General features: G+C 38.7%; 1 protein-coding gene and 1 long non-coding RNA gene across 11 annotated transcripts in view; one reads left to right on the top strand and one right to left on the bottom strand.

Moving 5' to 3' along the window:
- LOC122166829 overlaps positions 1 to 12,718 on the top strand; it is a 59,415-nt gene that overhangs the window by 17,323 nt on the left and 29,374 nt on the right. For both annotated transcript variants that reach the window (XR_006170889.1, XR_006170890.1), the window contains exon 3: positions 3,868 to 3,960. This is a non-coding gene — a long non-coding RNA (uncharacterized LOC122166829). The remainder of the gene's footprint in view (positions 1 to 3,867; positions 3,961 to 12,718) is intronic.
- The window catches only part of LOC122166823 (spermatid perinuclear RNA binding protein), a 48,536-nt gene continuing 40,030 nt past the window's right edge, over positions 4,213 to 12,718 (bottom strand). For 7 of the 9 annotated variants that reach the window (XM_042830887.1, XM_042830888.1, XM_042830885.1 and 4 more), the window contains 5 exons: positions 11,971 to 12,105; positions 11,031 to 11,171; positions 8,950 to 9,076; positions 7,277 to 7,321; positions 4,213 to 4,653 (listed from right to left, as the gene is read on the bottom strand). In XM_042830887.1, the coding sequence (XP_042686821.1) occupies positions 4,577 to 4,653; positions 7,277 to 7,321; positions 8,950 to 9,076; positions 11,031 to 11,171; positions 11,971 to 12,105 (525 nt within the window). In that variant the 3' untranslated portion in view covers positions 4,213 to 4,576. The remainder of the gene's footprint in view (positions 4,654 to 7,276; positions 7,322 to 8,949; positions 9,077 to 11,030; positions 11,172 to 11,970; positions 12,106 to 12,718) is intronic. The other 2 variants (XM_042830891.1, XM_042830890.1) reach the window with 1 other exon arrangement.

Below are 12,718 nucleotides of genomic sequence, written 5' to 3' on the forward strand. Positions count from 1 at the left end.
CCCACTCCCCGCCCCCCCCCCTTTTTTTTTAATATAAAAACAGTTGTTTCCAGCAACTTCAAGTGCTGCAAGTATTGCAGCTGAGCAGCACTGTACTATGCAACTTTGCATAATGTAAGGTTATATAAATGCAAATTAAAAAAGTAACTATTTTAAAACTACACGTATCATGTGCACCATATAAGTCGGAAACCATTTTCCCCTGTGTAAAACATTAGTTAAAACATCTACTTCAGCACTGAAAATATTTATGGATGTCTCTATTTTCATTTCTATCTTTAGAAAACTACAGCTGAACAATTTATTCATGCAGGCTTAAACCCTGCCTGCCTGCCTTCCCATCTCCTGCTGTGCCCACTAGAGGAAAGCAGATCGGCTGCTTTGTGAATTAACTTGGCCTAGTGCAATCTGATCTCTGCAGCTTTAAACTGTAATAAATATCAAACTTCTTCATTCTTCATTTGGAGTTCAGCTTTAGTAGTTCAGGGAGATAATTTCTCTTACAAGTTAGATAGCGTTCATATTCCACCTGGCATTTTTATTTCACATCCCTGTCACCTTGGTGTGGCTTTCAGCGCAGGCTGTGGCTTCAGTACCTACCCGAATGTTTTCAGCAAGTATGCAAGGAATGCAGTGCCTCGCACACAGCACTGTCAGGACAGCTTTCTAGGCTGTGCAAAAGGATATGTGAAGTACAACAGTCTGCTGATAAAACCAAACTATTTCTTACGTGCATTAAGTAATATTTTCTCATTAAACTCAAAGCAGAATATTTGAACTGGCCTTGACAACGTAAAAAGTTGGAATTCAGACCTAAGTATTACTTGTTTAAACACAGAGTTAAATAATAAAAAACGTACCATATACAAGACTTTCACAGGTAAGTGAGGTTTCTAGGAAAAAAAAGCAGTAAAAATACTTTTTAAGCTGAAAATAAAATCTCTTACCTTTTATATCACGATCTCAGCTTACAGTCATTAAATTTCTGCTTATTTTATACAAGTGCATATGGCTATGAAGGTCCGGAGAGAATGAGAATAAAGTGGTATTAACCTGCTGAAAGCTGCTCAAAAGTCTTAACTGCAATATATAGATGTTCCAATACCATTTACATAAGCAAAGACATTTACCTTTCAGTTATTGCTGATTACTGATTCACAATCTTAGAGTATCAATAAACAAATACTTAGAAGGAAAAAACCCAACTAGTAAATAATAGCAGCAAAGATCCTGATCTGGAGATTGACCAGATACTACATTTTCCTATCATTTGGTGATAATTTTCAGAGACACAAAAGCAACTATTTCAAAGTCAAGTTCAGGCCTACCCTTTTTGTGCCTCACATTAATGATGTGGTAAAGAAAGAGAGAGAGAGAGAGAGAAAGAATAACTTTTAGTTATATTTTGGAGAAAAATATACTACATTTTCCTGGCTTTTTGCTACATTTCATGTGTGCTGACATGTACAATGGTACAAAGCACTACTGCTTCAGAATTGACCACTGTAAGTCTTTGTAGCAATTTGTATAGGAAACATGCAAATAACCATAGTATTAAAATTCTAAAATACTGAAGTATGGAAAGTCAGTGCAGGATTCACTGCTTGAAGCGAGCGCCCTGCTGGGTCTTGTTTTGTTTTTCCCTCCCCCTTAAGCCCACCCCTTCTAGACCAATCTTTCTCTCCTAATGTAAAGAAAATAACCAGAAGTATATACACATCTATTGCTATGTACCCAAAGAAAGGACTGTGGCTTGGAGTATTGCTTTTCATTAAATGGAACAAAGTTCAAGAAGTGAGAAAAGCACTTTGGAAGGAAAAAAAAAAAGGAAAAATTCAGATTCCATGTCTGAAGTTGAGAAACCTCAAAACGAGCCACTTTTGTTCTTGCTTTTAAGACATGTACAAAATGCCATTTCGAGCCACACAACCTGATGGTTCTAGAAGTCAGAGAAGAAATCTTGAGGGCCCAAGTGAATAATAAAAGGTGCGATGCTGAGAGGCTGGCAATAGGGACTGTCAATGAAAAAACCACCTACAGTGGGAAAAGAGCAGAGAAGCAAAACTTCATGTTAATTTCAGAGAGTGGCTGAAGCTAAAGCTCCATTTAAATTTCTCTGCTCTTTCAGCTGCAAGTGGAATTTTCATTGTAAAATGGGCACTTTGAATTCTGTGAAGGTATTGAAACATCTAACACTGTCCAAGGTTACCACTTTCTAAACAAAGAACTGACAGCTCATTCATATTTCCAGTAAAGCAGAGAAATGTAAAATATGCAGCAAGGGGGGGCAAGTTTACAATGTGGTTAGTAACTCCCAACAAATGACAAAAAAAAAAAAGACTTTTATCAATTGTCTGAAATGACTGCCATCATGTTGGAAAAGAGCATAGCGCCCTCCTTGTTTTGAAATAAGGAACAAGTTCTTTGGTATACAAATGTTTATTGTATACAATTGGTTCAGACATTATTTTGTTAGAAAATTTTACAAATCTGGGGATTATTGAAAAAGAAAACAGTTGCCAATTGGGAACTCCAAAACGGGCCGGGGGGAGGAGGGGCAGGAGGGAAAGGAGAAAAACGTGTGCAGAGGAAATATTCCTTTAATGAATATTTGATTAACAAAAATGGGCTCTTATCAGCCATGCTTTTTCTGCTCCGTGATGGCTTCCTTTCATCCATAGGCCAGCAAAATGTGTTGGTGATTTATGAGCACCACTCAATTTGGTTACATCCTCCAGACCCTGCTCTTTATTTCAACACTAATGCGCGTATGACAACAGCAGGTTCATCGCTGCTTGTCAGTAGATCTTCATTTTTTATTAAAGTACCACCAGCACCAAACAAAAGTGAGAGCTACAGCAGAAGAAAAACCATTTAAAGATAGAAATATTTCTAAGCACAAATACTTAGCTTCAAAGCTGCAGTTAATTCTAAGAGCAGCTTGTTATATAAGCCACCCCTTATTAAGCTGATGTGTAATTTCTTTCCCTGTAATGGAGGGGATGGAGAAAAGGAGGAACTTTACATTGCTTTAAGCAGTTCTTAGATCCTCTTCATAAATAAAGCACCCCTCTGCCTCAACAGCGAAGTCTGTTGGGGAGCAGTGCATAAGACAGTCTTGAAAAGAGCATGACCTAAAGCAAACCTCTGGAAGAACAACTGGTGAGGTCTGAGAAGTACAACCACAGTGCTGCTTATTTTGTGGGGGTGATACCTTAATAAAGACTGCTTGAAGCCTACAGCAGGTTTTGTGCATAATTCTAAAATACATGGAGACAGCGTGGAGCTGGGACCTGTCTGGGATCCCAGGACAGGTGTGCACGCTCCTTAATCTGAAAAGAATTCATTTGGTTTGAGCACTAACTTAAGAAAAGTACTGGCCTATGGCTGAAGTGTGTCACTTTCCACAGCAGCACTCAACAAGAACTGGGACAATTAAATAGCAAGTTTTCATGGGGACCTTGTTGCTGCTTTAGATTCTTGTAAATGTAAGGGGAAAAAGGAGAACCTTTTGTTTTCATAAGAAATTAACAAATAAAACCCTTACTGAAAAAATAGTGAATGGAAAATCAAGGGTGGGCAGACAATCTTAAGAGTGAAGAAGGCCACAAGAACAATTGCATTTTTTTCTTTTTTTTTCTTTTTTTTTTTTTGTAAAAAACGAAAGGAAAACAAGCAGTTTTTGAGTTCTAAAGAATCTGACTGTAATGTTATCGTTGTCCTTTCTCTGGGCAATACGGACTTAATTGTGTATAGCTGTAATTACATAATGAGTCCTTTTGTGGGAAATTCCATTGTTGTTTTTCACAGAATGTAACCTAACACAAAGAGACAGTCTAACATTAATTCCCTTTGTTTGTTTTTCAGTATTCTGTGTACAAATGAAAAATCTTGGATAATTAAGACTGAAGTCACTGAGAATTTCAGTATGCTGACTTTAAAGGTCCTAAGGAAACTCAGGTACTGATGCTTAGCTCTATAAAATAAAACAATATCTAACCCGTATTTTACTAAGTTTATTACAGACCATAATATTTACAAACTTGTATTTTAACTGTGAAGTTTCTGTTGTGTGGTTGTTGGTTTTTTTTAATTTATTATTATTTTTTAAAGAACTACGCCCTACTTTAAGACTTTAAGTAACCCTACAACAAGTACAGGTCATTAACTGAATCTGTGCGACTGCATTAGGAAACAGGCAGTACTCTTGTGTTACAACAAAACAGTTTATTTGTGATCAGTGTTTTATATTCTATACATCCTTCACAAATTTAATTTTACATAATTGGATACTTCATTTAAAACGTAAGGTTTAAGCTTCTAGTTCTTCCCTATAACAGAAGGCTGGTATAAGTTATTTGAAAATGAGGTAACATTTCACAGAACATTTTTTTTCAAGTTTTAGAGAACTAAATTTGCATTTTGTTAAAATCAAAAAGTAGGAAAAAGATGTTTCTTTACAAATGACTTTGCTCAAGTATGTGTTCAAAGGAAACAGGATAAAAAGGCTTTTTTCTTCTAACATTCTGTACTGTACTGTGTTGTTCAATCAATAGGAATTAGCTTCTGCCATTTGCTAAAAGAATGAGTAGTGGGGAACAGGATAAGTTGGGAATTTCATAACTGGTAACAGAACCATTCTCTTGGGTAAACCTACAGAGAGAAAAAAGGGAGAGGACTCCAAATAAGTTCAGTGATCCAAGAAAGTCAGATAAGAGCTTATAATCATGTTTGCATTAACCTTTTTCCAAATCAATCAATGTCATTTTAGGGTGCAGAGTCTCAAACAGTAACATTTCAACACTTTGTGCTATTTCAAACAGATGGTTAGCATTAAGTTTGCTTTTATTTTTGTCCCTGTATTTTGTAAAATTAAGCAGTATTCTCAAAAGAGAATGTGTTTTGTTGAAAAGAGATTGAATTTTAACTCTCATTTTGAAATAGCTTCATCTCTACTACCTCATTCTGTTTTCTAACTTCATAGCCCAGTTGCAGCTGCAGATATTCTAGACAGGAACTGCTATGCATAGAAGAAAATTCACAGGGAAACTGCAGTTCTGATAAGCATCTGTGTAGATCAGTCAGAAATCAAGCACCTACAGTAAATTCTGTATCTTCTTTGTTTTGCATTTGCTATCCTGTATTGAAGTTGCAAGTCTGGAAAGATTAATATATGCCTGATTTCATGATTATTATAGAGTTCTTGTGGCCTCACAAGCTTCTGCACAATTAAATGCTTTTCAAAAATATTCTTTCCTATTTATATACTAGTTTTTAACCTACGTATCCATTTAGAAATCACAAAGCAGCAACAGCAGGTATTCCAGAGCATCAAATGATCAAAGTGAAGTTTCCCAACATGCAACAGCTTACAAAGGCAGAGAGACGTTTACCTTACAGCCAAAAAGCATTATCCCAGTACTTTGCATCACAGTCATCAGACATTAAAAACAGAAACTCTTTATGTGAAAAATGGGGGCATCCAATTCCACAACGCTTTGAAGTCAGTGATATGTCACATATACACAAATAAGGGATTAAATCCAGCTCCCAAAATAAGCATCATGAGAAAAACATGAAACAGAAGGAACGAAGAAAGGAATATAAGAAGCCGCAAGTGAAAGTCACTGCAGAACATTGGTAACAGTTCTGTCTTCAGCTGGGAAAGGATTTGTGTTATGTCACTATATGCTCTGGCTTGTAAAAATACATATGGGCAGGTATCTAGTGATGTAGGCTATAGCCAGTCACTACAGGTTGGAAAGAAGTAAAGGGATTCTTTTTTTAAATGCATGCCATGAAATAAGCTATAAACTTAATTCCCTTTTATTTTCCTTGAAAAAACATGAAAAAAAGGTCAGTGTACAGAACATACCAATAGGAAAGCACAGCTGTCAGCTGCCATTTTTCAAAGCACTTGGCCAGTCAGTGAGACAGGATTTGCAGAGCTAGAGAGGTTTACTTGAATTTACAAGGGAGAATTCCACACTTGTAAGTGCAGCCCACTGTCCACTGTACTTCCCCTTTCCACTGTAGAAGTATAGAATAGGACCAGCCAGTCTTAGTCAAGCAAAGTGAATATTTTCAATAAAGCAGCACCATTTTTCCAATGCTTATAGCTCATACCTCTAAAAGGAAGTGATGAAATAAATATTTGAAACTGTTTCTAACTTTTACAATGCTATCTGGGGAGTTGGTATTTTCCAAGCTATACAAATTGGAAAGGAACAACTATTATAAATATGACAAAAGCTAGGAAATAGGAATGCAAGTGTGGTTTTCCATGTGAAAAAAAAACTGCAGACCTTGAAATGTACCCAGCTTGTCATCTGAGTAGCAGGATTTCCCTCCTGCTCTGTGACAAGTGAGGACACTGGTACCAGTTCTAGTAGATGCAGGGTTTGTTTTTTTGTGTGCCAGGACATATCACTGACTCCAAACTCCTTTGCTCCCATTACCACATAAACCTCATTCAAAGTAACCAAAAGGGCCAGATAGAGATAAATCTGCTATGTTAGTCTAGCATTAAAAAAAAAAAAAACAAACACAGGTGAGTAGGGAGAAGTTGAAGTAAGAAAAACCTTTCCCATCATTGCTAAATTTTAGTTTATTTTACTGTCTTCATGAAACCAATCCTTTACCAGCCTGATTTTACTGCATGTCTTAGTAAAAACCATTGTGGCAAATGACCATATACTACCATCCTTGCAGCCTAATCACAGTATAAGCTACACAGAATCATTCTGTTTGTCCCAAGTAGCAGTGGTTTTAGCCTGCAGCAAGGGGGTGTGCTTGTTGGGGATTGGCTTGTGTATGCACACAGACTGTACTGGATATTTCATGGAGTTGCCTATAGTAAGGGAGCTTAGTCCACAAGCCAGTTAAACTTGTAGACAAATATTTTGCCAATGATTTTAATGTCACTTAGATAAATATTGCTCAGAGATGCTGACATAGGCCCTTCGGTAGTCTTTGAATGGAGCACAGATTGGCTGTAAAAAGTAAGAAAACTACTTCAGTTTCAGTATGAGAGGGAACAGGCAATTAGAACAAGCAGTCCTTCCACAAGATCAGGCAAAGCATAGGCAAAAAAACTACTCCAACCAAAAAAGAACCACAAGGTTATGGCATAGAAGTGTTCTTGTAGTCACAGTTTAAGAGCTTTAATCTCTTAAATTTCTACTGTAAACTCTAAGCCAGCTTGGACTGCCACATTTGGACTGGCACAAGAATTTCTGTGTATTTTCTAATTTGTTAATTACTGGGCTGTACGTACCGTAAGCTGGTGCAGCTGTACTGTACCCATATGGTGCTCCATAGCCTGCAATACAAACAGATGAGGGATGCATTTCATTTCCCCTGGTTACTGCAGACAGTTGGTATTTGCACACCAAAACACATGTACCCTTTCTGGTACATAGCTTTTCTTCAACTTCCACAAGAAGGAAGGTAGTGCAAGATGCCTGTGGCAGATGCCGTGTCATTATCAGTGAAGTTCCTATGTGAATTCAGCACTTTCTGATACTTGACAGCCAAAAGAAAGTTTCAGAAAGAACATCTGAACATCTAGATGCAAACAGAACAGGAACCTTTTTCCAAAGAGGTAGGCGTTACTGTGGAGTGAGATACAGAAACAGTGCATAACACCAATCTTATAACAACAACTCAATAATTGAGGCTTTACAGGCTGTGTCCCTCACCTGCTTTATCTGGTGGGATTACTTGTCCATCACAAAAAGCAACAGATTTCTGAGAAGAGGATGAAGAGAAATACTGTGTGTCGGCCAAGACCAATAAAAGCTTAAAACTGCAATGACTGGGAAATTAAACCTATTCCTGGAGTAATTCCATGCTGGCAAAGAACATGCCCCTGACAGGTTCAAGTGTCTCATAAATGACTCCTCAGGCAGAAAGACAGTTCCAAAACCAATGTTAACAGCCATTAAAAATGAATTACTGTTTTTTTAATATTTATGATTACATCAACATGCAGGAACAATGAAGACATCATGCTGTTTTACTGCGTTCTACTGTGCCAAGAAGGAGGTCTACCAAACAACAGGGCTTTGCTATTGGTTTGTGTGAATAGCTGAAATTAGAACTCATGCTGTAATCTGAAAAGGAGAAAGTGAATATTAAAATTTTCTTGCAGTTCTGTAACACTTTACACTGCGTGTCTTTCAAACCTACTTGCAATCTGCTGGTTAAACAAACAACCAACCATCCGTCACTATATTAGATGGGTCCAGTGAGTCTAGTAGCTGAGCACCTAACCTTTCCAGCTTAAACAATTTTGCTTCTGATGGTTGCAAATCTGCCCTGAAGAATCAGCAGTAAGGTAACCTGATTAACAACTCAGTTTCTCTATATACAGTATGACACACAGATGTGAACTACGAGGCCTCTACATTCCAAAAGATCCAGTGCTCACCGCTAACCAGAACAGTACAACCAAGATGATAAATTAACATCAGCCAGAGTACAAATGGAAATTCTTTTAATTATTTTTTAATCACTACAGAAGGTAATGCTAGATGCTGTGCTTGTATGCCAGATTTCTATGGACAACTTCTGGGATCAGAGTGACTCCTAATCGTGCCAGATTTATCCCTGCAAGAAGTTCTTAAGAGGACCACTGATAATGCTAAAGGTCCATGTCCAAGAGATTCCTTACTTAGGAAAAAAGCTTTGGGAATTGTGGCATAGCAGAGAACTACGGAAAAAAAACCAACAGAATAAAGCCCAGAAAGCTATTGTGGGGATAGCTGTTTTCTCTTACTCTGTGTACATGGAGTTCCAGGTTGCAGACTTGTGAAGTTTTGGAGCTCTGATTTATTTAAAACCCCAAGAATTCTCTCTTTTGCTTTATCTCAGATGACTGAAGCTGAATAGGTGACTAACACACAGAATGGAAGACACCAGCAGGCAGAATTGAGTGCCATGCCTTACCTGGTGTTAAGTATCCAGTAGCAGCAGCTGCCCCAACAAATGCACCTCTTGTTAAAGCACCTCGTCCTCTACCTCGCACAGCCTGGACTGCTGCAGAAACAGCTGTATTGACAACTCCTTTAGCCTGCTTGGAGTAATAATAATACCAATTCAGAATGTTAAACGTTGCTGGAAATACAGGACCATCTACATTAAATCACTATCTTTCCTGAATGTCTTTAACCATGCATGATGCACTGTCCTTGCTTAAGGCAGAGTACAGAATGGAAAAGTTATGTCAAAAGAATGACTGACAGAAACTGAGTCCCTTCAGCAAACACATTCTTGTTCTAAATCAGGATCGTGTTCACCTTACTCAGACCTTGTAGTCAGCACGATCAGGCTGTGTTTCATTTTCCAGAGTTCTGGTTGTGTGGTCTTGACCTACCCCAGTCGTTTCTGCACCTTTCTTTGGTATGCCTCTCTGCTGTCTTTCCCTACAAACTGCCTCTTGCTGATTCACAAAAAGGCCTTTGCTTTTCTCCTACCACCCTGAATCCATGTATCTTCAGCAGGGTCAGGACTTCACTGCAAAGACAAATCACCACCTCACAAACACTAGACTGCTTTAGATCAGCATTTTCTTTTCCACTGTCAAAAGATCTCAGAATACTGCAAGGAGTTGCAGAAACTGTTACTGCTTACTGCATCAGAGCAGAGCTTAGTGTTACTAGATGCCCCCTTGGCTGTCTTCTAGAAACACTGTAAAATCCTGCATATCCTGTCTGTGGAACATTATCCTATGAGGTAGTGTTTTTCTGATCTTGTAAACTTTCAGTACAGTAATGAAAATTGAAATACTCCTAACCAAAAGTCTTAGTAAAACGAGGAGGATTGTGATTAGTAATAGAACGAAGACAAAAAGAGTTGACTTGTCATTTAAGTCTATTCTATGATACATTCTACTCCTGAAATGACAAGAAAATCCTAATGTTAATATATTTGTACAAAAGAGACCCAGATGGTAGTTGGTAATCCTCATGGTTTGTTTGGTTTTTTGTTTTTTTCTCCTCTGTCAGCAGTTCTCTGTAGGAAAGACACTTGATAGTTTCTGCTCTGTTCAACCTTAAACTTGAGTGATCACTGGGGCTGTTAAACCTAATGGACAAGACCAAGATTACTTTTTGTTTGTTTTCTTAAATTTTAGAAGTGTTCTTCACCAAACGAAATCTCATTTGCAAAGTCTTGTATAGAAATCTCAGCCTACTCCAGAACCTAGAATCATAGAATCGTAGAATCACCAAGGTTGGAAAAGACCTAAAAGATCACCCAGTCCAACCGTTCACCTATTCCCAACAGCTCCCACTAAACCACGTCCCTCAACACAACATCCAGCCTTTCCTTGAACACCCCCAGGGTCGGTGATTCCACCACCTCCCTGGGCATCCATTCCAGTGCCTGACCACCCTTTCTGAAAAGAAATACTTCCTCATGTCCAGCCTGAATCTCCCCTGCTGTAGCTTGAAGCCATTCCCTCTGCTCCTATCACTGATGACACGAGAGCAGAGGCCGACCCCCAGCTCACTACAACCTCCCTTCAGGAAGTTATAGAGAGCAATGAGGTCTCCCCTGAGCCTCCTCTTCTCCAGGCTGAACATTCCCAGCTCCTTCAGCCTCTCCTCGTATGGCCTGTGTTCCAGACCTCTCACTAGAAATAATGCCTTTGCAAAACTACACATGATTTATTCTCTAAGTCTATGTATGTAAGTGATGGAGGAACACAGTATGCTCTGACAAAGTGTAGACTTCCATGTTATCACTCAACCACTGAACTTACTGTATTTTCTCCAGCTCATCACCACCTCTTTATGCCGTCTTTTCTACTGTATTTCTTTCAGTTTAAACATTTCACAGTGGCAGTCAGTACTGTGTGGTCCCAAATATCATACTGTGTTGTTATGCTACTGTAGTTACTATCAAAGAATAAAAGCCTTACTGTGAGCCCGTAAGACAAAACACTGAAATTACTTCCTGTAGAGACTCCTGTATCATAAAGACACAGAGCTGTGGTAACAGAATGCAAAGCAAGCAACAGTTCTTACCTGGGGAAGAATTTTCTTCTTCTTGTTGTTTGCTGCATTAGGTCCAGAAAACAGTTTCTCAAGTGCTGCTAATGCAGCGCTTGCTTTTGCTACTTTCTTATTTGGGCCTGCACCTCTGAATTTCTGGCCATCTACTTCTACCTGAAAATCGAGATAAGAGTTTATGTCTGTTATAAACCCTTGGAATATCATGCTATACCTGCTGGTCAGCGATGAGACAGCTTCAGTAGTTAAAAACAAGAACTCTGTTGCTTCTGAAACATAATAAAGAATACTGAAGTGATCACATGAACTACTGTTATCACTGAATCAGGAACCTAGAAACTACAACTAGAAGTAAAAGAGGACCAATGTATCTACTTGATAATAAATTTAACTGATATGCGTTAAGTTCAACAAATAAGTGATGCTGCTTGGAAATGGGATTTTGGAGTCAAATTTTGACGCCTCCCTCATCTTTAACAGTGCCTCATATACCAACATCTTTGCTTACACTATACTCATACTATTCATCTGAAGTGCTACCTCATACCTCTTCTAAAGCTCAATGCTACTTCAAATATAGCAGAAGTAGGTGAAGACAAACAAATTTAATCTCTCCCAGTCATTTCAAATGATACTGATGACAACAGAAGATGCGGACTGTAAGGTTACCAAGCATGTTTGTAATGCTTGCTAATCAGATTATTTTCTTTTCCAGGCTGTGGATCTTTTCTCCTACTTATCTCAAGATATGATATGGTTTAGGGCTTTCGAAGTTCAGCTTTAATTCTCATTTTGTTTTCCTAGAGCACAAGAGATTCTTCTGCAAGTCAGGGGAGCAGTAAGAGATACAAAAAGCAAAATAAAAGCAAATCTAAACTGTTGCAACAAGCAACTCCAAGAACTGAAGCAGTGTTAGTAAAATCGCTTACCAACTCTCCAATTCTGTTTTGCTCACCTCCATCACAAAGCGCTTGTCGTGGCTTCCCCCTGTTTCAGAGATGAGCTCGTACTTCAGACCTCTTCTTTTTTCATTGAGCTCCATCACTGGATTTTTGCCACTTGCTGTCAGTATAGGACCCTGAGTTCTTACCTAGAGAGACATTCATGGGGTTGATTTAGAGCCTTATGTCCTCAAACAGTGGACAGATATCTGCAGCATTATAGCACAGTGTCAAGTGGTCAGCCATTTGGCAGCATTTTCAATTTGTAAAGCCTTTGCAGTAGCATTTTGTTCCCAATACACGTCTCACCAGAATTTCCAGGAGCAGACCTGTATCAAAGGTAACACTGCCATGATAACATGATGCACTAGAACAGGAGATAGAAACTCTCTTTTCTAGCACGATAGCAAGCTAGTGGTTTCAGAGCCTAGTCTGGTATCTACGTATCACCAAGCATCACACCAGCTGCACTCAGAATTTAAACCCCCAAGGTATCCAGGACTGAAGTCATGGTGTCAAGTTCCTTGAAATCAAATGCTGATACAGGGGATGCTGGCCTTCACAACCTTGCACACTTCTCTGCTGCTTGATCTAATTACTTTCTGGTGCTACTGAGAGCTCTGACTGAGGAAGTTTCAGCACAGGTCACATGTTGAAACAAATATATCTGGAAGCAAGGAGGGTTGTGTTTAGATCTGAGTGCACCAGCATGTGAGCCTGCATTATAGTGCACTCAGCTACAGGTGCAAATGACCACTCATG

This window comes from Centrocercus urophasianus, unplaced genomic scaffold, assembly GCF_019232065.1.
Source record: "Centrocercus urophasianus isolate 14NV4802_14NV808 unplaced genomic scaffold, USGS_Curo_1.0 seq_34, whole genome shotgun sequence".
In the NCBI taxonomy this organism is placed as follows: Eukaryota; Metazoa; Chordata; class Aves; order Galliformes; family Phasianidae; genus Centrocercus; species Centrocercus urophasianus.